The sequence below is a fragment of the Harpia harpyja genome, chromosome 2 (assembly GCF_026419915.1).
Source record: "Harpia harpyja isolate bHarHar1 chromosome 2, bHarHar1 primary haplotype, whole genome shotgun sequence".
In the NCBI taxonomy this organism is placed as follows: domain Eukaryota; kingdom Metazoa; phylum Chordata; class Aves; order Accipitriformes; family Accipitridae; genus Harpia; species Harpia harpyja.
Window position 1 is genome coordinate 42,770,742 of NC_068941.1, and position 24,880 is coordinate 42,795,621.

Below are 24,880 nucleotides of genomic sequence, written 5' to 3' on the forward strand. Positions count from 1 at the left end.
GATGGATAAGAAGTTTCAGCAAGGAATGGAAGAACCATTTTTTAAATTCCTGGAACAAAAACCATTTAAAGCTCACAACCTTAATTTAAATAAAAAATAAAGTTTGTAGGTTTCTTTTTTCTGAGGCCAAATTTGGGGGTGACTTAGTCAAAGCTATGATTTTTCTGTGGTTAATTTTGTATTTTAAAATCTCTATGACAGAATAAGTCAATTTCTCATTTGATGTTTGACAAAATAAACTGGACTCTGTGTCATGCCTTTAGATAGATTCATATTACATACATGTAATATATGTAATATGTATTGCTCTCATTTAGGAAAAAGGGAAGGCATGTGGCTGTGGGTAATTAATACAATTCTTTTGTCTCCCTGATTCTTGAGTGCCCAAATCTACCTACTTACCTACTAATGTTGCAGAATCATAGTCTGGAAATAATCACAGTGAAATGCATGACTAAAGTAAAAAAAGTCTAACTGAAACCAAGATGCAGTTTTTCTCATAGATGGAAAAATAAATCGGGGGGCTACAACGCTAAGGATTCTGGTACCTGTGGTATTACTTAGAGTAGGGGGAAATTGCATGTGTGTTAGATAAGATGAAGTGGTTGCAATGTTTTATTAAACATTGGAAAAATTGCAAGCATTAAAATCTGTAACTTTATCACAGGAAGAGGATTATTCCCTTTATTTCTTCCATGATAGGTCCTTTCAAGTCTACTAGAAATTGAAAGGGTTGAAGTAGAGTATTTGGAATATCTTATGTTTTTGAAGTTTACTTTGTTATGGGTAGGAAAAATAAATGAATTGAAACATTTATTTTCATGAATTTCATTAACTTAAAACACATTCCAAATTCAATTATAAAGGCTGATCTGTCTTCCTTTATATATTGTCTGCTAAAGGAATATACAGGATCTCAGATACTCAGTCAAGAAATTGGGACTGATGTTAAATTATCAGATAATTTATAAATGCTAGAGGTACTGATGGGGGGAGAAACATGGATGTATATTGCAATGTTTGGAGAGCTTGTATCAATGACTGTATTTCTTTGTGTAGCTTTCTATCTTTTGCCCTTATACAGGTATTGTCATTTTTGCCTGCCATTACATGTAAGGACAGAGATATGTCACATTTCATTCCCATCCTTGATGGAGCTAGAGGCAGAGCAGAATCATAGAAATCATAGAAACAGGGCAAGAAAGGTATTTGAGCAGTCAGTCACCTGGCCCATCCTCCCTGCCTGAAGGCAGAATCGGATATACCTGTGCAGTTCCTGTGGATAGTGATTTCACAACTTCCCCAGGCATTCTATTTCAGAGCTTAAATAGTCTTATTTTTTGTTTTTTTGTCTAACCTAAATCAGCCTTCATGTCACCTAATCCATTACTCCTTTATCTGTTCTCCTTTTTAGCTGTCCTTCTATATTTGAAGATGGCTGCGATATCTGTCCTTGCCTTCCTCCTTGCAAAACTAAATAATCCCATTTCCTTTGAATCTTCTACTCTCAGATTGTGTTCATCATTTTGCTCTGGAACCTTTCTAACTGGTACCCACCTTCTTTGAAATGCCATACTGGGTACCGCACCACATCTGAGTACTATGCTGTAGAAATAGAAATAATGGCTGCATGTATCTCAGAGACAGTACTCCTTTCAGGGCTTCCTTTTGTGTTACTCTTTTTTTTCTTTTTTCCTCACCATCATGACATTGTTGAAATATATTTATCATGAGATGCACACTAACATCCAGATCTTTTTTCTGCATTGCTTTTCTGTACTGCTGCCGATTTAGACAGTCTCGTATCTGTGCACTTGATCATTCCTTTGAAGTACAGGATTTTTCATCTGTTCTTGTTGAATTGCATTCCCTACCTGTCCTTCCTGAACATGCCATTCCTTCTTATATTAATATGCGAGCCGTATTTGTTATCCTTTGTTTCTTGGAATAGTGTATGAACATCTAAGTTACTGAGCAGGTTAACTCACTGGTTTCCCATTTGTCCCTTCCATGATCTTAGGAATAACCTTTCTCCCTTCCTGGTTTTGAGGCAGTTGTCCAAATTGTCAGTGGTTATAAATGAGCTTTTGCCACTAATTCCCATGGAATCTAGGAAGCTTTCACTGCAAATTCTGTATGAAACAGATAGGAAGGCTAATAAATGTTCTGTATTATCAATACAGAAATGAGAGGAGGTTACATGCCCCTAGCAGGTAATGTTATCCCTGGGATTGCAAATGTTACCTCATTGCAGGCAATAGCATTGCAACTGTGTTGTATTATCTTCCTTCTGTAATCCAAAAGGAAATATACATTCATTTTACATTATAAAATGCAAGTCAATGGAGTATGACTGAGCTGACATGACTAAGACATATCACAGCATCCAACTACAGCCCAGAAAACAGAGAAAGACACCTCTTTCTAAGAAAAAGTGCATTTCAAAGGAATGTGCTCTTCAAGAAAGAAAAACATTGTTGTAAACCTGTTCCACAGATGCCAAGAAGAGGGCCTGGATCAAATTGCTTTAGAAATGTATCTCCACAATTTATCTAAAATCCTAATTATAAGAAATTGCAGTCTTAGGATGTAGGTGAGAACAGACAGCAATTTTATTTGTTGCTGCACTGTACCTGTACTGATAAAAACCACAAGATTGAAAGATTAAGCAAGACACTTAAAACTAGTGCTTTGCTGTCTTTTTACAAAAGGTCTTCTCATCTTTCAAAAGTAAAGCTGATAACTGTTTACCTCAGATTAAATTTAAAATATATCTGTTATAACCAAGAGTCTTAGCAGTCTCTGCATGCAATTCTAGAAGAGCTAATAATGTGTAGATCTTGAAACACCACGGAGCATCCTGGTGAATTTCTTTGTCAAGTAGCAAAACAAAAGCCACATTTAATTTTATAAAGGCCTGATAATAACAAGTTGAAATCCCCTTTTGATCCATTATTGTCTATTTACAAACATGCTGGGCTTTCTGAGCCGTAGTGTTGTGTCAGGCTATTATGTCTAAGGCAAATCTCTTGCTGTTGTGGAAGGACACTGAAGGACAACACATCCATTCACATCCAACTCCTCCAACTTCCTAATCTGATTAACCCATTCTGTTTGGGGGCAGCCTTTGGTCTAATTCCAGGAATAAGCTCAATTCGTACCTCTTGAAGGCTAGTAAGACATGGTAAGTTGTGTTGGGTTTGCGTGGCAAGGTTTTGGTAGCAGGGGGGCTACAGTGGTGGTTTCTGTGAGAAGCTGCTAGAAGCTTCCCCTGTGTCAACAGAGCCAATGCCAGCCAGATCCAAGTCAGACCCACCGCTGGCCAAGGCCGAGCCCATCAGCAATGGTGGTAGTGCCTCTGTGATAACGTATTTAAAGAAGGGAATAAAGTTGCTGTGCAACAGAAACTGCAGCCAGAGAGAGGAGTGAGAACATGAGAGAGAAACAGCCCTGCAGACCCCCAGGTCAGTGAAGAAGGAGGGGGAGGAGATGCTCCAGGTGCCAGAGCAGAGATTCCCCTGCAGCCCGTGGGGAAGACCATGGTGAGGCAGGCTGTCCCCCTGCAGCCCATGGAGGTCCACGGTGGAGCAGATATCCACCTGCAGCCCGTGGAGGACCCCACGCCAGAGCAGGTTTTCTGGCAGGACTTGTGGCCCTGCGGGGGACCCACGCTGGAGCAGTCTGTGCTTGAAGGACTGCAGCCCGTGGAAGGGACTCATGCTGGAGCAGTTCATGAAGAACTGCAGCCCGTGGGAAGGACTCACGTTGGACAAGTTTGTGAAGGACTGTCTCCTGTGGGAGGGAGCCCACGCTGGAGCAGGGGAAGAGTGTTAGGACTCCTGCCCCTGAGGAGGAAGGAGCAGCAGAGACAACGTGTGACGAACTGACCCCAACCCCCGTTCCCCATCCCCCTGTGCCGCTGGGCAGGGAGGAGGTAGAGAAAATTGGGAGTGGAATTGAGCCCAGGAACAAGGGAGGGGTAGGGGGAAAGTGTTTTAAGATTTAGGGGTTTTTTTCCTCATTATCCTATTCTGATTTGATTGGTAATAAATTAAATTAGGTTACCCCAAGTCAAGTCTGTTTTGCCTGTGATGGCAATTGCTAAGTGATCTCCCTGCCCTTACCTCGATCCATGGTCTTTTTGTTATATTTTCTCCCCGTCTAGCTGAGGAGGAGGATTGATAGAGCAGCTTTGGCGGATGCCTGGTGTCCAGCCAAGGTGAACCCACCTCATACATACTAAGCTTAAAGTATACAAGTATAAATGGGGAGAGGAGTGGCTGGAGAGCAGCCCTGCAGAAAGGGATCTGGGGGTGCTGGTCGACAGCAGGCTCAATATGAGTCAGCAGTGTGCCCTGGCAGCCAAGAGGGCAAACCCCATCCTGGGGTGCATCAAACACAGTGTAACCAGCCGGTCAAGAGAAATTATTATCCCGCTGTACTTTAGCTTTGGTGCAGCCTCACCTTGAGTACTGTGTGCAGTTCTGGGACCCACAATTTAAGAAGGATGTGAAGGTCCCTGTATGCATCCAGAGGAGGGCAACAAAGCCAGTGAAAGGGCTGGAAGGCATGTCCTATGAGGAGCGGCTAAGGGCTTTGGGCTTGTCTAGTCTGGAGAAAAGGAGGCTGAGGGGCGACCTCATTGCTCTCTACAACTTCCTGAGGAGGGGATGTGGAGAGGAAGGTGCTGATCTCTTCTCCCTGGTATCCAGTGACAGGACACGTGGGAATGGTTCACAGCTGCGCCAGGGGAGGTTTAGACTGGACATTAGGTCTTTACCGAGAGGTGGTCAGACACTGGAACAGGCTTCCTCGAGAGGTGGTCAATGCCCCAAGCCTGTCAGTGTTCAAGAGGCATTTGGACAATGCCCTTAATAACATGCTTTAACTTTTGGGCAGCCCCAGGTTGGTCAGGCAGTTGCACTAGATGATCGTTGTAGGTCTTTTCCAACTGAAATAGTCTATTCTGTTCTATAAGCCATCCTACTCTGTAATGAGCTTTTCTAAGAGCAACCTTAGGCTTGGTGTGTGCAAGAAGTGTCTGAGACAACTTGTGTATGATATTTACGGAAACTATGTGCAGCGTGCAGAAAATAATTTGGGACTGCTGGTTGAAGATCTAAAGCAGCTCAGACTCATAGAGAATATGAGTCCACCATTGTGGTGGAAGGTAGTAACAACCCCAGTACTCGTTACAGCTGTTTTTGATGGCTTGAAGTGATTCATGCTGGTACATTGTTTCAGATGTTCAGAATTCATAAGATTGTATTTCAAGCTTTATAATCTCTTCTCCACACACACATACAATCAATGCATAGCTAAGATGACAAAACAGTAGATTGTTTTTGCCTTCTGATTTTCTTTAGTAGTTTCACATTTTCAAGTCTCTTTTTTATAGCCAAGTCATCTAGCCTTTTAGAATATTATTATGAAATCTATTTTTTTTCAAAGATAATGTGATTCTAGAATTTGAAGTGTTTGTATAGTACCAAACAGTGTGCTTTTTATGATAAAATTGCAAAAGTTGAAAACTGCCAATCTTAAAATGTAAGTCAGTCAGGAAGAATGAAGCTTATAATTGAAAGCTGCTGGTTTAATTCTGCTGGTGCTGATTTATCTCAAGGATGGAATACAGAGAACGCGCGGACAAATATAAAAGTACTTATTTACCTTGCAGAAATAATTAAAATTTAGATGATTCACTGATAATAAGGAACAAAGAAGAGAACACTGAAAACATTTCTTCAAACTGGAAATTCAGAAGGCATTTGGTCTAGCCATAGACGACTAAGTGAAAGTGTACAATTAATGAATTAGACAATACCTTCATTTTTGGGCATGCCTCTTATGATTGCGGTGTGTTGGAAAATGGTTTTATAATAACAGGCATTTTAATAGGAGTTGTAAAGGATATTGTGTTGCACCTGCTACAGTTTTAATGGAAAAATTTGATTGATTATGCCTGAATTCAAGTAGATTATGATGATTTATAAATAAGAATAAAAAATACTAGTTAATTTCAGTATGTATTACATGGTTTAATCAGGAACTGAACAGGAGTCAAATTTTTTAAAGTGTCCTTGTAGAACTGTAGATTTGTGAGATTTTTCTGCCTATGTTTTTCAGTCCTTGTGTTTTGGTTTCCTGGGCATAAAAAGTAAACATCTAGCAGGTGGTGTTCTAGCCTACCTGGTTTCACCGGGCTTTTGAATCTCAGTATTCAATCTTCCCTACTTGCAAAAATATATATGAAAAATGTGGGTGTAAGAAATTTCAGTGTTAAACTTCATGCTTCTTTTTAATAGCTTAAGGCTCTTTTGCATAAGTAATCACTCATTCCAGCTTAGTTGGTTTGTATTTTTGTTTAGGGTCTATTGTTTTTTTAAGAAAACGCAATTAAAGAATGGAACATTTAGTCAGTGAAAGCAGCAGGTGGTTTGAGGCAATATCTGTAGATTTGTCTCAGACATACAAAAGGCCTATTGAACCAGATCCTTCGAACCTGCAAGTAAAAGTGGCTGAACTGTGCTAAAGCAAAAGTATTTGCCAGACTTCAGAAAACTACAGAGCCAAGTCCTGACGTCCCTATGCAGCTCTGTTTCTTTGAATTGACTCCGCTTACTCTTAGTAATCATAAGTGTTTAAGGATTTTCAGCCAACAAAGTGTGATGGATTCCTCCTGCCTATTTTCCCAGGAACTCTTTGTCACTTTTTTCAACCAGCAATTCATCTGAATATGGTTGATATAAACAAAAGAAAGCTACTATGCCTTCACGCTCTAGGTGTTCAGCAAGATCAGGTATACCTCTGGCCTCACCAAGATCAATGATGTCATTTAGGACAGGAGAGCTTGAGGGAGAAACGGGGATAAGAGGAGAAGGGGAGTGATACACAAAGCTGAAAGTAGTCGGAGGAGGAATGTGTCATTCAAAAAAAGGGGTCTGCAAATTGGATAGAGACTATTGGGACATAAGTAAAAGGCACAGAAGGGTGGTGGCAGCTCAGACCTGGAGGGGCATCTATGGCTGAATGTTTCATGGGTCGGGGGAATAACGGAGGAGGAGAAGCGCAGAGGATCGCTTATGTGAACAAGGAGAAGAGACATGCAGCCTTATTGCTGGGGCAAGGCTGGTATTAAGGACCAGTCAGCATAGGTAGCTGCCTATATTAGCCAGTATGGGGTGGCAGAAAAGCAAACATGAAATGCTTATTATTCTCTGACAGTAACTATGTCATGATAAAATCAGCAACCTGATAAGATGGGTATATTTAATTCTATTAGTATTTTACTTGGAATTAGATTGGAGCAAACAGGAGAAAGTGTTTCATCTTGAGACAACAGGCAAATACTTGTGCTGGTTGCGGTAGGTGAGAATTGATAATGAAAATAGGGAGGTGGTGTGATTTGTTGGTTTGGGTTTTTTTAAATATAAGACTTGAATTACTACTATTAGTTTTAAATGGCAAGTTTTGGAAACTTTTAGAAAACTGCAGTATGTATGATGAGAACTCTCAGATCCTGTTGATTGTGGGTTTTTTTTTTTTCTTTTTTTTTTTTTTTTCCTGGTACGTGAATTTGTGCAAGGTGTATTGTAATATCAAGTCCAGGTACCCCTCCTACAGGTTGTTACAGAGAATGGCAATGATTCAGAATATATTAAAACCAAATTGAAAGATCATTTAGTGTGGCTTTATTTAATAGGCTAGTAAAAAATTCAAGTCTAAAGAATCCTCATATGAAATTCCAGTTTAGAATAATTTCTCTTGCAGTGTTGTTCAGCTTCTAGGGTAAATAATTTATTTCTGTTAATCTGTATAGGACTTTCTGTTGACTATGAGTAAAAATAATATAGTTGAAGAGCCTAATGGAATTTTCAGGTTCTTATCATTCATATAGTATCAGTCATTTTATAAAACAGAGTGATCTAATCTCTCTTCTACCATTTTCATTAATTGCACCAACCATTAATTATTCTACTGGAAAATTATCTAGAATACATTTTTATGATCATCTCAATAACTTTCTCTGGGTTAAAAGCTCAACTCAAGGGTATTTACCATGGTTAATAATGGTTGGATGGCCATTTTTATCATAAAAAGAGCAGTGATTGAAGACTGTATTTCAGTAAATATTTTAGTAAAAGAGCATTTTATATTTTAAAATTTGTATCTGCTGTAAGCCACATACGCTTACTGATTTATGACTAACCTTAATTTTTGAAGAGGAAGTGACTTTTGTGATAGAACAAAGGAATTTATAGAGACTCAAGTGCATTTTTAGGGTAAAGCAGTGAACAAAAAAGAAAACCAAAAAGACCACACAAAACAAGAAACAGCCACCCCACCCACCCACCCCCAAAAAACCCCCATCTGCCCCAGTGTAATACTTAAACATTCATGCTAGCTCTTTCAAATCCATTTCTTACAGCATGATTTTTCAGAGAAGTCTTTTGCCTTCCTATTTGTACATTTTCTTCTCATCCTCTGCTTTAAATTTTCCTGCTTGGTCTATTTACGCTATTATAACCATAGGCTTCAGTTTTTGCTGCTGGATCCTGCTGATTTTTAACACTGTGAAGAGTGACATACTTTTCTCCAGCTTAGCCTTGAAGAAAAAGGTTTTATGTATTCATACGGTGACAATTAAAAAGGCATATGTTCTTTGTGTTTTACAGTAAATTAAAGGTGATTTTATCGTCAGTGGCATTGCTGTTTTGCAAGTGCATTCTGTTTAAAGTTAGAAGTAAGATTACACAAGTAATTGTAAAATCTTATTTATTTTGTCAGTGTGTATATTTTCCACAGGTGGTGGCATGGATTAGAAGACAACAACATCTTTTTTTATAAGTAAAATGCTGTGGGTTCAAATCCAAATAATTGTTTTTATTACTTCTGTCAAGCTCTATGGATTCAAATCCAAGTAATTGGTTTTAAATTTTTTGTCAAGCTCTGTGTGGCTTTTGGTAATACAACGTTCCCCAGGAGTAAGCTTTAGGTTTGAGAACTAGGAGGGTTTAAAAAGCTTCTAGAAAAATGGAAAAGAATAGGGCAAGAATTAATAGACTTTTTAAGGAACTTAATAAAAAGAAGTGAGTTTAGATAGTAAACTTTTCAGCCATTGAGTAATGACTGGAGATTTTAAGGTTCAAAGAATTTGTTACACAAATGTAATGAATGTACAATTTAGATTTGTACAAATATATAAATTATGAATAGTTTAGAGTTGTTTCTGCCTTTACTGTAAGGAGAGATTAGGTGTCCTCCTGATTTATTTATGTTTAATAAATTGGGATTTTTCAGAGGGAGAAAGAAATGTATAAGTAGAGAAAAAAGATACAGTGTAAAGACTTGCATTAAAAGCTACTGTACTCCTTTCAAGATCTTGTTTTAATACCTGATAGTTATTCTTTCTCATTAAGAAGTGTTTAAAGGAAAGATATTTTTGTGTTGCAGCATAGTATAATATAGGAAAAAAGGCTACAGCTGCAAACGTTTTGGGGGAGGGGGGTTAATACTAACATAAAAACTGCCATGGTTTTTTTTAATGGCACGGGCTGGGAGAACACCTTGCAGAACTTCGTGTCTGCTTCAGTATTTCATTGACTTTAAATTGCTTATACACGATTATTGGAGCAACAGCAAAATAAAAGCCTTGTCCAGCAGTGCACTGTACTATAACATCATTACTGACTGCTTTCTGGGTGAACAATATTGAATCATCTCACCAGTTTTATGCTTTAGATCCATTCGCCATGATCAACAAAAGCTGAGACAAAACAACATGGTGCAGCCAGAGTAAATGACAGGACACTTCTGAAAGCATCTGCCCATCTTTCTGTGGGCACAGATGGCTTAGTTGAGACAAAGGTCGAAGGTCCAAGATTGTCTGACATGGTGGAGCTCTTTCTCTGTAATGCATTTTCAGAAAATAAAGGGGGCACAATGTTAGGCTAATTTGACCTTCTGGATAACGGAAGGGATAAATTCCCCCACAACTTCTCTATTAATACTCCTGAACGAGTGTAAGACATGCAGGCTGACTTTTTGTTCTTTGGAATGGGAAAAGGTCTGGAACTTTGGTAGATCCAAATGCCAGTGCCATTAAATAAGATCTGGCATTGTTCTGCTTCCTCCTGGAAGACAAGAGGGTTCACTTTGTTGCTGAGACTTTTGCCCAGATCCATAATTTTTTTCTTGTCTGACATCTTTCTGATATTTTAAAGAAACGTCTGTTTTACAGTAGCATTAGCTCTTCTCTGGCCATTGCATTAAATCTAATGGAAGGCCAAAGTACTTTAAAACCTCTGTCCTCAGTGTAAAATCAAAAAAAGAAAAAGAAAAAAAAAAAAAGCAGGTACCTGCACTCTTTTTTCTGTTGAATTAGCACCTCTGATGACTCTAGTGAGAAGAGTGTTCTTCTGGATTGGAAGTAATCTTGGGGGAGGAATTACAGCCTGAGAATCTCCTTCCTATTAGAGTAGTAGGTGAAATAGGTGGAAAGGCCAAGCACCTTGGGGTTCATAAGTCTTGTGATCTTTGCTATATTCAGTTTTAAGAGGAGTGAAAGAAGGTCACTTTCCCCTGTATATATCCTACAGTGGGAGTGTTAGCATAATTCAAGTGCCCCAGTCTTGTCAGTGTCTGCTGGATGTGCTGTGAGTGTGTCTTTCAAATAGAAGTTAGACTTCCAGGGCTGTAGGCTTAGGCAGGTGACTAGCTACCGGCCTAGAAACCAAAGCTGTTCTGGGTGTGCCCAGAAGGCAGCCTTTCTAAACCAAGCAAGGAGATACCTAAAGAACATAAACATGTCACAGAATCAGCAGGTTTTCTGGATAGCAGTTTTGAACCTGAATACTTAAGTTTTACTAAGGTGACAGTTTGCTTAAAGCATTCTTTGCTTCTGATGTTCTGCCCAAAACATTACGGAATTTCAGAGCAAAAATACCTATTATTTGTTTAGCTGTTCTGTGCACACATAATTCTGGAATTACATTTTGATGATAGCCTTTATTTAAAGGCAAGTTGATCTGACTCTACAACTGCTGGAAACAAAATTTAATAAAAATAGTGTATTTGTTAAGATAAATATGGCTTGATCTCTAACTCCATCTTTACTGAGATTAATTTAAAAAAAAATTTTAAAGATCCAGTAATTTTACATGTTGTTAATTTCTCTTCCCCTTTTAGTCAGGACCAGGATTGTTACAAAAACTTTACAAATAATCAGTTGATATTTCTAAGTGTCTTGCATATATATGCAATTATTTTCAGCTGGAAGCAAGTCTGTTGTAAAGGCTGCCTGCTTTGACAAGAGCTCCATTCTAATGTAAAGATCAAAGAGGAAGAGGCAAGCATTCAGTCTTTTCTGGGCTCCCTGACCTCTACCTCATGGCCCCAGTGTTTGCAGCATATCCATAGGTAATGAAGATGCTCCGGTGCTTAAAGTCCATTTGCAGTTTGAAAGGCAGCCAACGCAGACATGCTGCTTCATACAGGCCACCATTAATGCTAATGCCTGCACAGAACAAATGAGAACAATGCATGATTATGGGCACAATTAAAAGCCATTTGGATTTACAATGGCGTTTATGTGACAATATTTGACAACGTCTCTTATTTCTATTGAAAGTAACTATTTGCATTCCCATGCTTTGTCATGACAGTATGCAGAGTATCACAAGAGATCCTGAAGGAGGTAGCTGTTTCCTATCAGTGAATTTTCCACTAACTCTTTCATCTGTCAGACGACTTTCAAATGTTCTCCCAAGCGTGTGTAATACTGTCCATTTCGAAATAGCCCCCAGATACATTAATTAAAGACAGACCCTTAAGAAATACGTGCCTGCGTTGCATTAGTTTGACTACATTGAAAGTCACAGGAGATGATAGTTGTCTAGTTCCTTTACTAGTTCATGGCAAGTAACTTTGTCTCTCTTTTTGCTTGCGGGTTTATATATGTATATACCTATACTTTATACATATTATATAAAAATGTAGGGGTGCTTCTACATCTATATTACCAAGCTCTAGCAGTGACTTCTGAAATGACAAACAATTTGATAGAGTTTTGTGAATGTTTTGACCCAAAAGCATGATTATTGTACAAAGCACTATGAAAAGGCAGTTCTGCTTTTATGGTATATACTAGCATTCAAGTAGAGAAATACTTCATTGTGGGAAAAATGCACAAAATTCAGGTGACAGATTTTATTGCATATAATTCTCAAAGCAAAATAAAGCTGTAACATGTATTAAAACAACACACTATTTGATATGCTGATTTAGTCTGTGTATAGTTTAGCAAATTATTACAAACAAGGTGATAAAATGCATAGTGAACCACTGGAAAAAAAATTGCTAGTATAGAGCAGTAAGCCAAACATTTAATATACCCACAAGCTACAAGGACACAGTTTGTGTCTTTACTGCCTTTGATGTATATTTGTTAGTATTTAAGTAAATTTAAATTGTTTAAACATAAGGAAAAATGCTGAACATTTGCTTATACTCGATTCAACCCACTTACTCTTGCAACAAAGAACACTTCCCGTATTACCTCTCTTTAAGTCTTGCCTCTCTCCAAGGAAAAATACTTGTATCTGATTCTAGACCTCCTTTCTCTTAAGATTTGTTAGTGATACACTGTCCCTTCTCCTGCTGTTCCAATAGCAGCCCCCCATACATGGTGAGGAACCTTCTTCTGTGCCTGTTTCAGATTGATTTCAGCCTTCTTGAACATTGCTTCAGCTGGATATGCCATTCTAGTTGAGGTCTCCCTAGTGTCTTGTACACTAGCACTGCGTTCTTTGACTCTGCTGGTAGTCTCTGCCCAAAATATCCTATTATTTTGTTTGTCTTTCTCACTGTTGTGTTAGATTAGGGCTGAATGGCTAGTTCATAGTCTCCTTGAGTGGTTTTAATTTGTTTTTAGTGTGTCTACAGTGTAGACATATGTATCTAAGCTGATCGCCCTGGACTCCTCCAGTAGTCTCAGAAGTCACTGGAGATCAAATTAATGGAATCTAAGGCACGATTCATTTCATCTTAAAGAAGGTGTCTAACAGGCAAAATCAATCACACCTTAAAATGCTTGTTTCTCTTCTCTGACTTAAAAAAAAAAACAGCTAGTATGTCAAGGATAGTTTTAGACATTGCAGATATCCAAATCAAGACAAAAAGAATTTGAATTCTTGTGATTCAGAATACTTCCCTTTTTTTTTTCTTTTTTTTCTGCATTTATGTTTTCACATTTTCATTTCTTTTCCACTGCTCAAGTACATTCTTTCAATGTTATATTTTAAATCTCTAAGCATATCTCTCAACTTTATGTCTTCAGCACATGGACAGGCATTGGGTTAAACACAGGACTAACAGGCTAACTTTAGATCTTTTTATAGTATCTTACAGCTTTAAAATATATGTATAAAAGAATCTTGTGCTTCTGAGGGTGTCTTCTGCAATTTTATCTTCAGAAGATTCAGTTACTGATTATATAAAGTAGGAGGCTGGGCCTTTTAGTTGAGGATTTCTGGTATCTTCTGAATTACTGGAAAACAGCTGAAGTTACAAAGGTCAACATCTTGCCAGTTTTTCTTGGACAGCACATGATTAATATTGTCTGCTTAGTCTGGGATGACTTTGTTTTGTCTTCACTTTCAAATTCATCTTCGCAATTGCAGCTTACAAATTTTATTAAGGTCTATAGTACATTTTAAATTTAAGTTAAATAAAATTGCCTACGGACCTTGTGTTTTCTCTTCTTGGCAATTAGGGCATTTATTTAGAGAGAATTATTTTCATATTACATACATGCAGTCCATGTTTCATAGCAAATAACATAAAGTCCTTAGGCACTTCAGCTTATTATCATCCTAGTTCTAGAATTATGAGAAGCAAGATTTTTTGGTTTTGCATATTCTTTGCCATGGTTTAATTAATAGGGATGATTCTGTAGGAACTATAGGATAGTACCTATACCATTTTGTATTAAAGTTGCTGATTTTATCATGTAAAGTTGAAAGGAACTGAAATGAAATTAGGAGATTTACACTGCTGTAAGAGTAGTAGGCTGTAAGAGCCCATCTCACTTCCACAGAATAATATTCTAAATAGTGCTCCTACTTATTTTAATAGTGCAGATCAGAACATGGATGAATCTCCAGTATAAAACAAAGTGAATCAAGACAGGGCTAACGCATCCTTTAACTTATGATGATTTTATTTGTTATGCAGACACACACACAGAGACACCCCATCTGTCTGTCATTTCTTGTTTATGGTAATGAGTTCACTTTGTTTTAGTTTGTCAACTTTACATCTATTCATTAAGCTATAGATAGTTTTAATGAGCCCCATGAAGGTTATTAGGAGCTGAAAGTGTATGCAGAATAAAGCAGTAAGAAATGATGCATGAACTGTTTGCTTTCATGACATCTCCAACAACATGAAGGTGTAAGATGCTTGTAAAATATTTTGAGATCCTTAGATTAAAGCTGACTTAACCTAAATTAAAGCATGTGGATTTTATATATATGATGACATGTGTACACAGAGATATATATTGATAGGCAAATCCCTATACAAACTGAATATATGACCGAGTTGTGAATATTCAGGCCAGTAATTATACACTATAGGGGTAATGTTCTTGAGATAATGCATTAAACATACGCCAATGATCAAACGAAACGTAGAATAACTAAATTAGGTAGCACTATAACTTCTCAATTTCAAGCTCTTATTTTCTCTGCTACCCAAAGTAAATTTCAGTCAAAATGCTAGTGTGGTTCAATAAGTTTCTGTACTGCAAAGAGCTACGCTTAAAGAAGTGTTGCTATCAGTCCCCCCCAAAATGAGTCAGGGTCCTTTCTTGTCTCTCTGTTACCTTCTCTTCATCTCCAGATCCGTGTCCACCACTTAATCACTGCTACTCCAGTAGTAGACAGTAGTATTGGCTCCAGCCAGTCTTTCACTTCATTCTTCTGCTGTTTTGATCGCTTTAAAGATTTCTGTAAAAGTCAGTGAGAGAACTTTCTTGAGAAAATTCATGTTAATCACCCAGTAAGCTTATATATCTGAAAAAAAAAAAAGAGTTCCACCTTCCTTTTCTTCCTCTCCAAGGTCTAACAGTTGCATACAAAAATGACCTCAATTCAGGAGCCTGCCTTGGTTACAATTACAAGAGCCTTCTGCATGACTTGAGCTAGCTAATTAAAATTCTCATTAAAGTCTGAACCATTGAAGCAAAGAGCCAATATATCATTTCTCCCCACTTTACAGTTTATATATTTTCAGCATCTAATAGCCTTCATAGGGATCATTGCATTCATTCATAAGGCTGTTAAGTAGAAATATTCTGGGCCATATTTCCAAAAATGTCCCTTGTATTTGGCATAATTGCAATGTTCTGGACTCATAAAGCCCATCCAACAAAGTCCTCAGTGTACCTGCACATGTGGTTTCTGTTCATTTAGTTAAGATGTAAAATTTTCCAGTCACTGAAGATAACTGCTTTTGACTGTTTAGCCCTAGCTTCTGATGCATGTGATTGCAGAATTCTTCTCTGATGTCTCAAAAGTTGTAAAGCTCCTTACATTGTGTCAGGTTAGGACTCTTCCTTGCCTATGTTGCTCTTTGCAGGGCACCACTTCTTCCAGACATCTCAGCCCAAAATCTGTTTTTGCATGGTGTTGACAAGGTATTGCAAACGAAAATAGCTACCCCTGAGTTTTTATATTTAACAGATAAAAACTAAGCACATGTGTATACAAATACATGTTGTTTGGTTTTGTGTGTACATACGTGGGAGGAGATGTAGTCTAGAGGTCTGTATATAAATGCATCTCCGTGAAGAGTGTAATTAGAGGAACAATTTCTTATTTTTAGAGGCTAACTCAAGTTAAATATTGGAAATGAGTTCTTTTTTCCCCACTCACCTCCATGGACTTCCAGCCATATCTGCACCCAGAACTGTTACGCAGTTGTAGTGAGAAAGGAATGTAATTCACACTGAAAACAGCTGTAAATCTTTAGACCTATTAGCACTGCCCCTAACCATTCTGATGGAGAACACTTCTTTGCATAGATGCCACTCGGAGGGTAGTGACCTCCAAACTAAAGAAAAACTGGTCTGATTTCAAATATATCTTACTATCCTTTTTATTTTTAATATGTTTCTGTGTTTAATGGATTAATGAGTGGATTGGAAGGTGTAGTGAAGCTGAAGCTGTTATCTAATTAAATATTTTCACTTCTTTTCAGTATACATCTGCTCTGACCTATGATGCTGTTCAAGTGATGACAGAAGCTTTCCGTAATTTGCGTAAACAGAGGATTGAGATCTCCAGAAGAGGAAATGCTGGAGATTGTCTTGCAAATCCAGCTGTACCCTGGGGTCATGGTGTAGAAATAGAAAGGGCATTGAAACAGGTAGCTTCCCTGGAGTGAATGCTGGGATGAGTGCATGTGTGAAATTAAATGCTTGAAAAGAACCTTCCAGTCTCCTAACCTGCCTGGATCTTGCTGAGAATAACTTGGAAGTGAACTCCTCAGGAACGTGACTCATACTAAGATAATATATTGTGTATGGGAAAGACTCTAAACTGAATGTTTTTGAAATACCAATAATCATTTATGGAAATACAAAATGTATTTTCTAAAAAGAAACAAACTTAATTCTTCTACCACTTTCATCTTCATCTATATAGGTTCAGGTGGAAGGTCTAACAGGGAATATAAAGTTTGATCAGAATGGAAAGAGAATCAATTTTACAATAAACATCATGGAACTCAAAAGTACTGGTCCTCGGAAGGTAATTTGAATTGTCTTACAGTGTCTTTAAAGGTTTTACTGTGCTAAGCAATGGGTTAAGGTAGGTAATGAAACACTAGAGATTAATTAAAGCATGAGTTGTGATAATATTTATTTATAGGTGTATTCTACACTGGTCTTGCAGAACAAAGTAAAAATATGTAGTATTTCCTTCTAACAAATACAAGTTGTTATTTCTGGTAAGTACTACATAAGAGTATTTTCCTTTCAGTTTTGTGGATTGAACTTTTTGCTTTCTGATCTGAATTGCTAAATGTGAGCCAGTATTGAGGGAAATATGCTTCTGAATGACAAATGCAGAATACAGCTTTTCAGTGATGCTTCTTTAAATGTGATTATCTTTCTGCTCTAATTCCAAACCTTTCAGGAAAAGCCAGTTTCTCATGTCTTCCTAATCTGGAGTATTTCATAACCCTTTCAATCCTGCAGTGTGTGATGTTAATACTAAAGCCTGTTAATATGTGAATGAAAGTGGTATACCTGTATTAGACACATTAATGTGAACAAATGTCATTAGTTCAATCTTACTCTTTGTTACAGTCTTTAACTACATAAATAGAAATATTTACAGTGGCAAATCCATTGCTAAAATAGTTCTCTGTGAGCATAAATCAAGGGCATAGTAATAACATGCTTTACCTTTTCTCTGAAAGTTCATATTCACTGGTGTCTGTGCATCCTATAAACTCTCTTTAGATTGGATATTGGAGTGAAGTGGACAAAATGGTTGTGAATCCTCTTGATGGCCCTCTTGGAAATGAATCTTCAGGACTAGAGAATAAGACTATTATTGTCACCACTATTTTGGTAATTAACCTCGTATTTTGTCAGAAGACAGTTTGTCCTACAGTAATTTGTTTCTTGTCATTATGTTAGTTTAAATATATTGTCTTTTTATTATTTGAGGTTGTGACCCGTTACTCATTATGATACATAAATAAAATCTGTAAATTAAGGAAATGTATGTGATTCAGTATGCAGTTTTGTTCTGTAGAAGACAAGTGGTTGTTGACAGAACATCCTAGAAAGTTAAAATTTTTAGACCTGAAAATGGAAGTGAAATATCTGCTTTCAAAGGAGAGGAACTTTGTCTGAGAGGCAGAACCATAGTGTTAGTTTTAGTGAATGGGTTTTGCCAAACAGCGAAGAGACTGGTTCTTGTGCTTCAGAATTGTAGCTGCTATGGATTGGTGAAGTGTAAAATAAAACATTAAAAGTTGTATTCTAGTTGTCTAGAAAATAGCATTATGTACTGTCATAGAACAGTATTTTTCTGTAAGTTACACAGCTTCTGTATCAGTTTGGACAAGTCACAGGCTAGCATAGGAATTTCACTGGATACAAGAATAGTTTGGTAACAACTGAGCAAAGAGGAGATATGTTACTTTAATACGACTTATGACTCATCACCAGTTTTGCTGATGATAGAACTTTACTGCATAGTTATAGATATCTTACCTATTGTTTGTGTAGTAATTCAATAAAGATACAGCCTGGAGAGCCTGAAGTGTTTTCCCAGGGAGGGATGTGCTTATGAAATAGGAAAGAATTTTCTTGTACTAAGACAACAACAAAAGCAACTAAATACCTTTGCCTTCTTCTATCCAAACTGTATGAGAGAAAGAAACTGATTTTGGAACTTACTCTTTCTTCTCTGAATGCGTAACTCCTGTTAACATTCATGGTCATTATTAACATACTGCTGGGAATCGCTATACCTGTAAGTATTGTTATTTGTGTATGACTGTGGAGAATGCAGCTTTTAAATGTGTTAAGGACATGTCACAATAATAATTAACAGCTAACATACACATAGCATGTATGATTCAGATGTTATCTTCTTTTTTTCACATGTAAAAGGAAACATATTAATCTATGAAGTACACAACTGATACCTCTGTCTCTACCAAGTAGCTAAGGCAAGTTCTTTCTGTGCAGGAGTCCCCATACGTCATGATGAAGAAAAATCATGAAATGCTTGAAGGAAATGATCGATATGAGGGCTATTGTGTGGACTTGGCTACAGAAATTGCTAAACACTGTGGATTCAAATACAAGCTCACAATTGTTGGGGATGGCAAGTATGGGGCGAGGGATGCAGACACGAAAATCTGGAATGGGATGGTTGGAGAACTTGTTTATGGGGTAAGAAAATCTTTTATAATAAAACCATTAAAGATGACTGATGGAAGGAGTGGGATTTGGTTTAGTTTTCTCTGTAGAGTAGAGGAAAATTATCTAATTCCTTTGACAGAGAATTAGTAACTTGTATTGGCATGAAAAATTTTGAAAGTAAAACATGGAATTAGATTTTAAATGCGAATGAAGCTGGGGGAAGTGAGTGCATATTTCATGCTTCTGACCAGGTGAAAGGCAATGTACTTTACTAACACTTCCAAATGTCATATACTTTTAAAAGGGCATGTGTAAAAAGGGAAGCTTGGAATATGCCAACCATATGGTTATATGTATTTCAGTAAGATGAGTTTCAACTAAAAATTTCTGGAATTCTCCATAGGATGTTCCTGGCGAAATGAATGTTGCCGGTGTCTCTCCTGTCCTATTTTTCATTTGTGAAATGCAGTAGAAACTAAACCATTTTTTGCTCTGATCATTGTATTAGCTATTAGTTGCTGTTTTTCTTCCTTTACAGAAAGCTGACATTGCAATTGCTCCATTAACTATAACATTGGTGAGAGAAGAGGTGATTGACTTCTCAAAGCCCTTTATGAGCCTCGGGATATCAATAATGATCAAGAAGCCTCAGAAGTCCAAGCCAGGAGTGTTTTCATTTCTTGATCCGTTAGCATATGAAATCTGGATGTGCATTGTTTTTGCCTACATTGGGGTCAGTGTAGTTTTATTCCTGGTCAGCAGATTTAGCCCATACGAGTGGCACACTGAGGAATTTGAAGATGGAAGAGAAACGCAAACTAATGAATCAACTAATGAATTTGGGATATTTAATAGTCTCTGGTTTTCCCTGGGTGCCTTTATGCAGCAAGGATGCGATATTTCGCCAAGGTTGGTTACTCACTCATTTCAACTTTGTGCATTTTTGGTCTCAGCCATCTCAGCCGGAGGAGGTTCATGGTGCATATATTTTCACTCTCAGAAAGAAATTAATTGCTATGTTTTTTCCTTCCCTAAAATCACATAAGTCCTTGAAATAAAAGCAGTTGTCTGGGACATAGGGTCATGATGTATTTGATCGATGTTGTCTTAAGGTCGATCATACATTTGCCAAGTGAAGTTATATACACCATGCAGAGACTGTAAAATGCATAAGGTTCAAGTCATTCCATGCCTTCTTGGAGGGGTACCGTGTTTTTGCTGCATATTCCCATTTTACAGTTGACAGTGCATATAGTTCACAACAACTGTAATGGGAAAAAAGGGTAACATACTCGTCATGAACTACACAGGCAGCACTTCCCCTCTAAAACTCACTACATATTGTAACACAAGTTATTAACCCACTGTTTTTCTACAGGAGAGCCTTGAACTGAAATAAAAATCATGTGATGGCTCTAATTTCATGTGAATAGTTGCAAAACACTGCTAGTTTTCCATGGCCTAGTTTTAGAAAAGTCACAAAGGAAATTGCTAAAATGAATTTGAAGGTCCAGTTTATAAATGCTTAATTCCTCATGGATTTTCACCTACTTTATCAGGGACAACTGTAAAGCACTTAAGTTAATTCCTTTGCAGCTCATTAAATATTCTATTTCCCTTGTGCACAAGTGGTTCTAGCCTTTATTCAGCAAAGTGGTAAGTAGGTAGGTAAATAACTACTTGCTGCTTGAAGGAACTATAGTAACAAGTGAAATAGGGCAACTGGGTTTAAGGAAATCAAATCATAAGACCTACCTAATTATACTAAGCAATTTAACTTTCTTCTAAACATCCTAAAATAAGACAGGGAACAAGTCAATTTCTAGTGAGTCTAGTGGTTAGTGTGCAAACTAAATCACACCAAGGAAGCATTTCTTAGGTATAAGTCATGCATCCCAAAAGGCAGCAGCAGGTTTTCAAGTTGTTCTACTGTGGAAATAGCAGAGCATTTATTGTGCGAGAACTTTAGCAATTCTGTGTAAAGGCTGGCATATCACAGTGAGATATGCCAGCCTTTATGGTGAAAGATGCAATGGATTTGGCATATAACACAGTAAGAATTGTATATAACGAGACAGTGGAGAGAGAGAGAGAAAATTGTTTCAGGTCATGAGAAGCTGTGTTAATTACAGTCCTGTGGGGTTTTTGTATCATTTACACCCTTCACAGGTTTAGTTGTCTGCAAAGTCCCCTATTAGCTACAAAATCATTTTTATTGAATCAAGGCCATAGTAGAATAATGATATTTTTTAATATTATTATTTTACGGGCTATTAAAGCATGACAGTTGTTGTGCATGGTTTGATAACTTTTGAAAGGTGGTAGAAGAATAATGATAGTAAATGGTCATCATAAAAGGTGCATGAAACTCGAATAATTTTGGAGATTCAAGATTTAGTTTCAGTGAAGTGTGTAACAGCACTTTATTTCATTACAAACATATTTTTGAGGAAAGCAGTTGGTTTGTATATTATCTGTTTATTATAAAAATAGCAAAGGGCTGAAAACACCTGTTATTTTTGTTCTTTCACCAAAACTTATCACTATGGAATTTGAAGTCCCTGCGAATGAATCAGAGTAGATACAAAAAGGAGTATCTTCAGGCATCAGCAAAATACCTTTGTGAAGTTAAATTTTGCACTACTGGTACTATAATTTCTCTAATAAAAACAACAACCACTGTAAGAATTTTAGAGTAGACAAGTAACTAGAGCTTCTTGACTCTGAAATAGAAGGTGATGCTGAGTAAGACTGGACCACGTGGAAACTGGTCTGCAATAGCAATCCCCATGTTGCCATCATGGGTAGCACAGAAACAATAGAGTAGAATAGAATAGAATAATAGATTATATGATAATGATAACTTACAGCAAAGTTTTCCTCATCTTTTTTGAGATGTGAGTGTACTCTCAGTACTGTCATATAATACCTTTGTAAGTATAAAATGTGGTGCACGAATTTAGGTAATTGTGCACAGAAATTATTTTAGTATTTAAGGATCTGATGAATGAGCTGCTTGTAAAGTGTGGGTTCATACTAGCATGGAATTATCAATCTTTAGAAACTTTTTGAAATGTACATAAAAAAAGAAATTATTTATTTAACTGGGACGGACCTTATGGGAAATTTTGAATACAGATGACACCCCCCAAAATTTTACTTACATAATGTAATGTGGGACCATAATGTCTGGATTGGCATTGAGCTTATTCTTTTTTTAGACAGATCATGGGCTTTTGAAGATTGTTATAATTTATAGCAGGTATCATCAATGCAATATAAAGTGCCATAAAATTGGCAGTTGTTAAATACACATTGTCAGAGATTTTACCTTGCAAATATATATTTATCATATAATTCAATCTTTTAATTGTAGAATTATTTTACACTCTGATTACCTCCATGTCAAAATAAGTATGTGATATTTTTTCAAAAGTGACAGAAAGCATATTTGCAGAATACATCTCAATTTAGAAGGAACTTGAAATAATCTATTTTCTATGGTCCTTTTCAATTACGTGTTCTGGACCTTATCTGACTTGATTTTCGTGTAGTAGAGTGAATTAGTGAGTCTGTTGTGACATGGAATAAATCTTTTGATGTCTGAGTTATCACAGAGATTTTATACAATAGCAATTAGTAAAAATAATTTGTCCAGAATTGGTTCTATTTATTTTTGTTCCCAGTTTAATAAATCAGCTTTACATAACTATCATGTTTAAATGTATATATATATAGTTATATCAATCTATTACCTATATAAATATTTTGTCAGAATTAGTTTGAAGTCTCATTCACAATACAGTAGGCTGGGTGAGTGATTTGTAATTTGTTTACTTAATAGATAGAGGAGACACATCAAGACATACTTAAGCTACTGCAACGCCTTAGTGCTAGACTTTCAACTACATGCACATTTCTGCCAAATAATTAAGCACATCTCCAAAGATTATGTACTCCTTCCTATAATGTCTTGTTTGGAAACAAAGTAGTAAGTAATTTCAAAGTTTAAAGGATCGTTAAAAAAATGTCAAGTATGACAATAATGGCACTGTCCATATTTTTCTTCTCTTAATTTTCTAGTATTGAAAATCATTGAATTTCTCTAGTTGTGTGCTCTGTACTGTTTTATATATTTTCTTGAGTTCTCTTTTCTTCTCTCTTCTTGAGCAGGAGATGCAAATCAAAGATCCATAAGAGCCCACCTGCTGCAGTTAAAAACCATCAGATTATTATTATTATTATTGAAAAATATACTTTCTTCACCATTTTTCTGTATTATCACTGATTGTTTCATGTCCAGTCCTCAGTTTGTTAAATGCTTGTATCTTTCAAAAGTTGTGTGCACTTTTTAGTTTATGGATATTCCCTGGGCCAGTTTTTATTGCAAATAATGCTATTTATTTCTCAGTATAGATTGTCCACAGCAGCATAAACCATTGTTTTGTGGAAATCAGTCTTCCTCTGAATGTCTTAGGAAAATAAGCAAGCTAACAGCAAGCAATTAATTGCAATTTTTAAGCAAGCGATTTTTAAGTGCATACTGGTTTGTCTGAAAGCACTGTTTCACTGATTATGTTTGATCCTCTTCATAATGTCACACAAATTCACTTCAGAGGGAATGACAAGCTTATGTGTTAAATATAGCACATTATGATGGGAGCAGTTTCCTTTCAGGGTGTTCAGAACTTTGAAGAACTGGATCACTAAATTCTCCCTAAAGTAAATTCCGGAGTCCTGATTTCAGCAAAGTCCAGGAGGTGTAGTGGAGTATGCCTTGGTTTCCCACCTGATTAGTATGCAGAGCTGCGCTATGATACAGCCTGAAATGCTTCCCTATAGTATAATGCATCATTTGCATAAAACTGATAACGTGTTCCTTTTTAGGACTTTCATTTCACTTTACAAATCCATTTCATACTTGTTATTAGATCCCTGTCTGGGCGCATTGTTGGAGGTGTGTGGTGGTTCTTTACCCTCATCATAATCTCATCCTACACGGCTAACTTAGCTGCCTTCCTGACGGTTGAGAGGATGGTGTCTCCCATTGAAAGTGCAGAGGATCTTTCCAAGCAAACAGAAATTGCTTATGGGACATTAGATTCTGGCTCCACTAAAGAGTTTTTTAGGGTAAGAATTTCTACTTTTTAGATTTCTGTTTTGTTTTAAATAGGTCTTCACTCATGTAAATGTGTTTTCCCTAGGCTTTATTAAAAAGTTGCTATAAAAATGTGATATGTGCAGCCTAACTCACAAGTATAAGTGTTTTTGTTTATTCATTATCATTACATTTTATTATCTCTATATAAATATAAGGGTCATGTTATAAATATGCAAAGCAAAAGTGGCTGCAAGGAGTTACCTAAAAAATATCCACTGTAAAGTAAAAAACAAGATATGTTCAGAGAGGGGAGTTGGTGTTGTTCATCTGAGCTGTAAGAGAGGAGTTAACTATTATAAACAAGGCTATTTAATAGCTGTGCTATATTTTAGGTAGTCACGCAGTGAATAGGGACATGGGAAGGTGCACAGTCATGTTTTAATAAGTGTTTCACATGATTTTTCAAGTTTACAGATGAGGAATGGGATACAACCCTGTTGGCTGCTGTAGTAAATCCTTGCCTGCTTTTGAAAACAGTTACTATTTGTATTTGCATTGCAGTAATGCCTTGGAAGCCTGTCAGTGCTCACCTTCTACCTCTGTGTATTTCAGTTTTAAAAATGCATGAGACTGGCAATGTGTGAGTCTCAGGCTGTCCTTGAGACGCCAGCTAACATGGTGAAATCCATCCAGCAAATGAGTGAGACACTAAGAATGCTGGGAAGAACACCATGACTGTTTTGCCTTGTCTGTGTGTTCCGTGTCTCTCTCCCTGTAAGATGGAAGTGCATCTGAAGTGCTACAAATACAAAAACCCTGTTGTTTTCATGTTT

At 37.0% G+C, this 24,880-nt stretch overlaps 1 protein-coding gene across 10 annotated transcripts in view; it reads left to right on the forward strand.

Annotated features, from left to right (window-relative positions):
- Positions 1-24,880, forward strand: part of GRIA2 (glutamate ionotropic receptor AMPA type subunit 2) — a 99,007-nt gene that overhangs the window by 55,992 nt on the left and 18,135 nt on the right. For all 10 annotated transcript variants that reach the window (XR_008233633.1, XM_052778036.1, XM_052777983.1 and 7 more), the window contains 6 exons: positions 16,261-16,428; positions 16,707-16,811; positions 17,528-17,638; positions 18,770-18,976; positions 19,485-19,855; positions 23,878-24,076. Coding sequence is in view for 9 of the 10 variants with exons in the window: in XM_052778036.1 (XP_052633996.1) it covers positions 16,261-16,428; positions 16,707-16,811; positions 17,528-17,638; positions 18,770-18,976; positions 19,485-19,855; positions 23,878-24,076 (1,161 nt within the window). In the remaining variant the exon portion in view is untranslated. The remainder of the gene's footprint in view (positions 1-16,260; positions 16,429-16,706; positions 16,812-17,527; positions 17,639-18,769; positions 18,977-19,484; positions 19,856-23,877; positions 24,077-24,880) is intronic.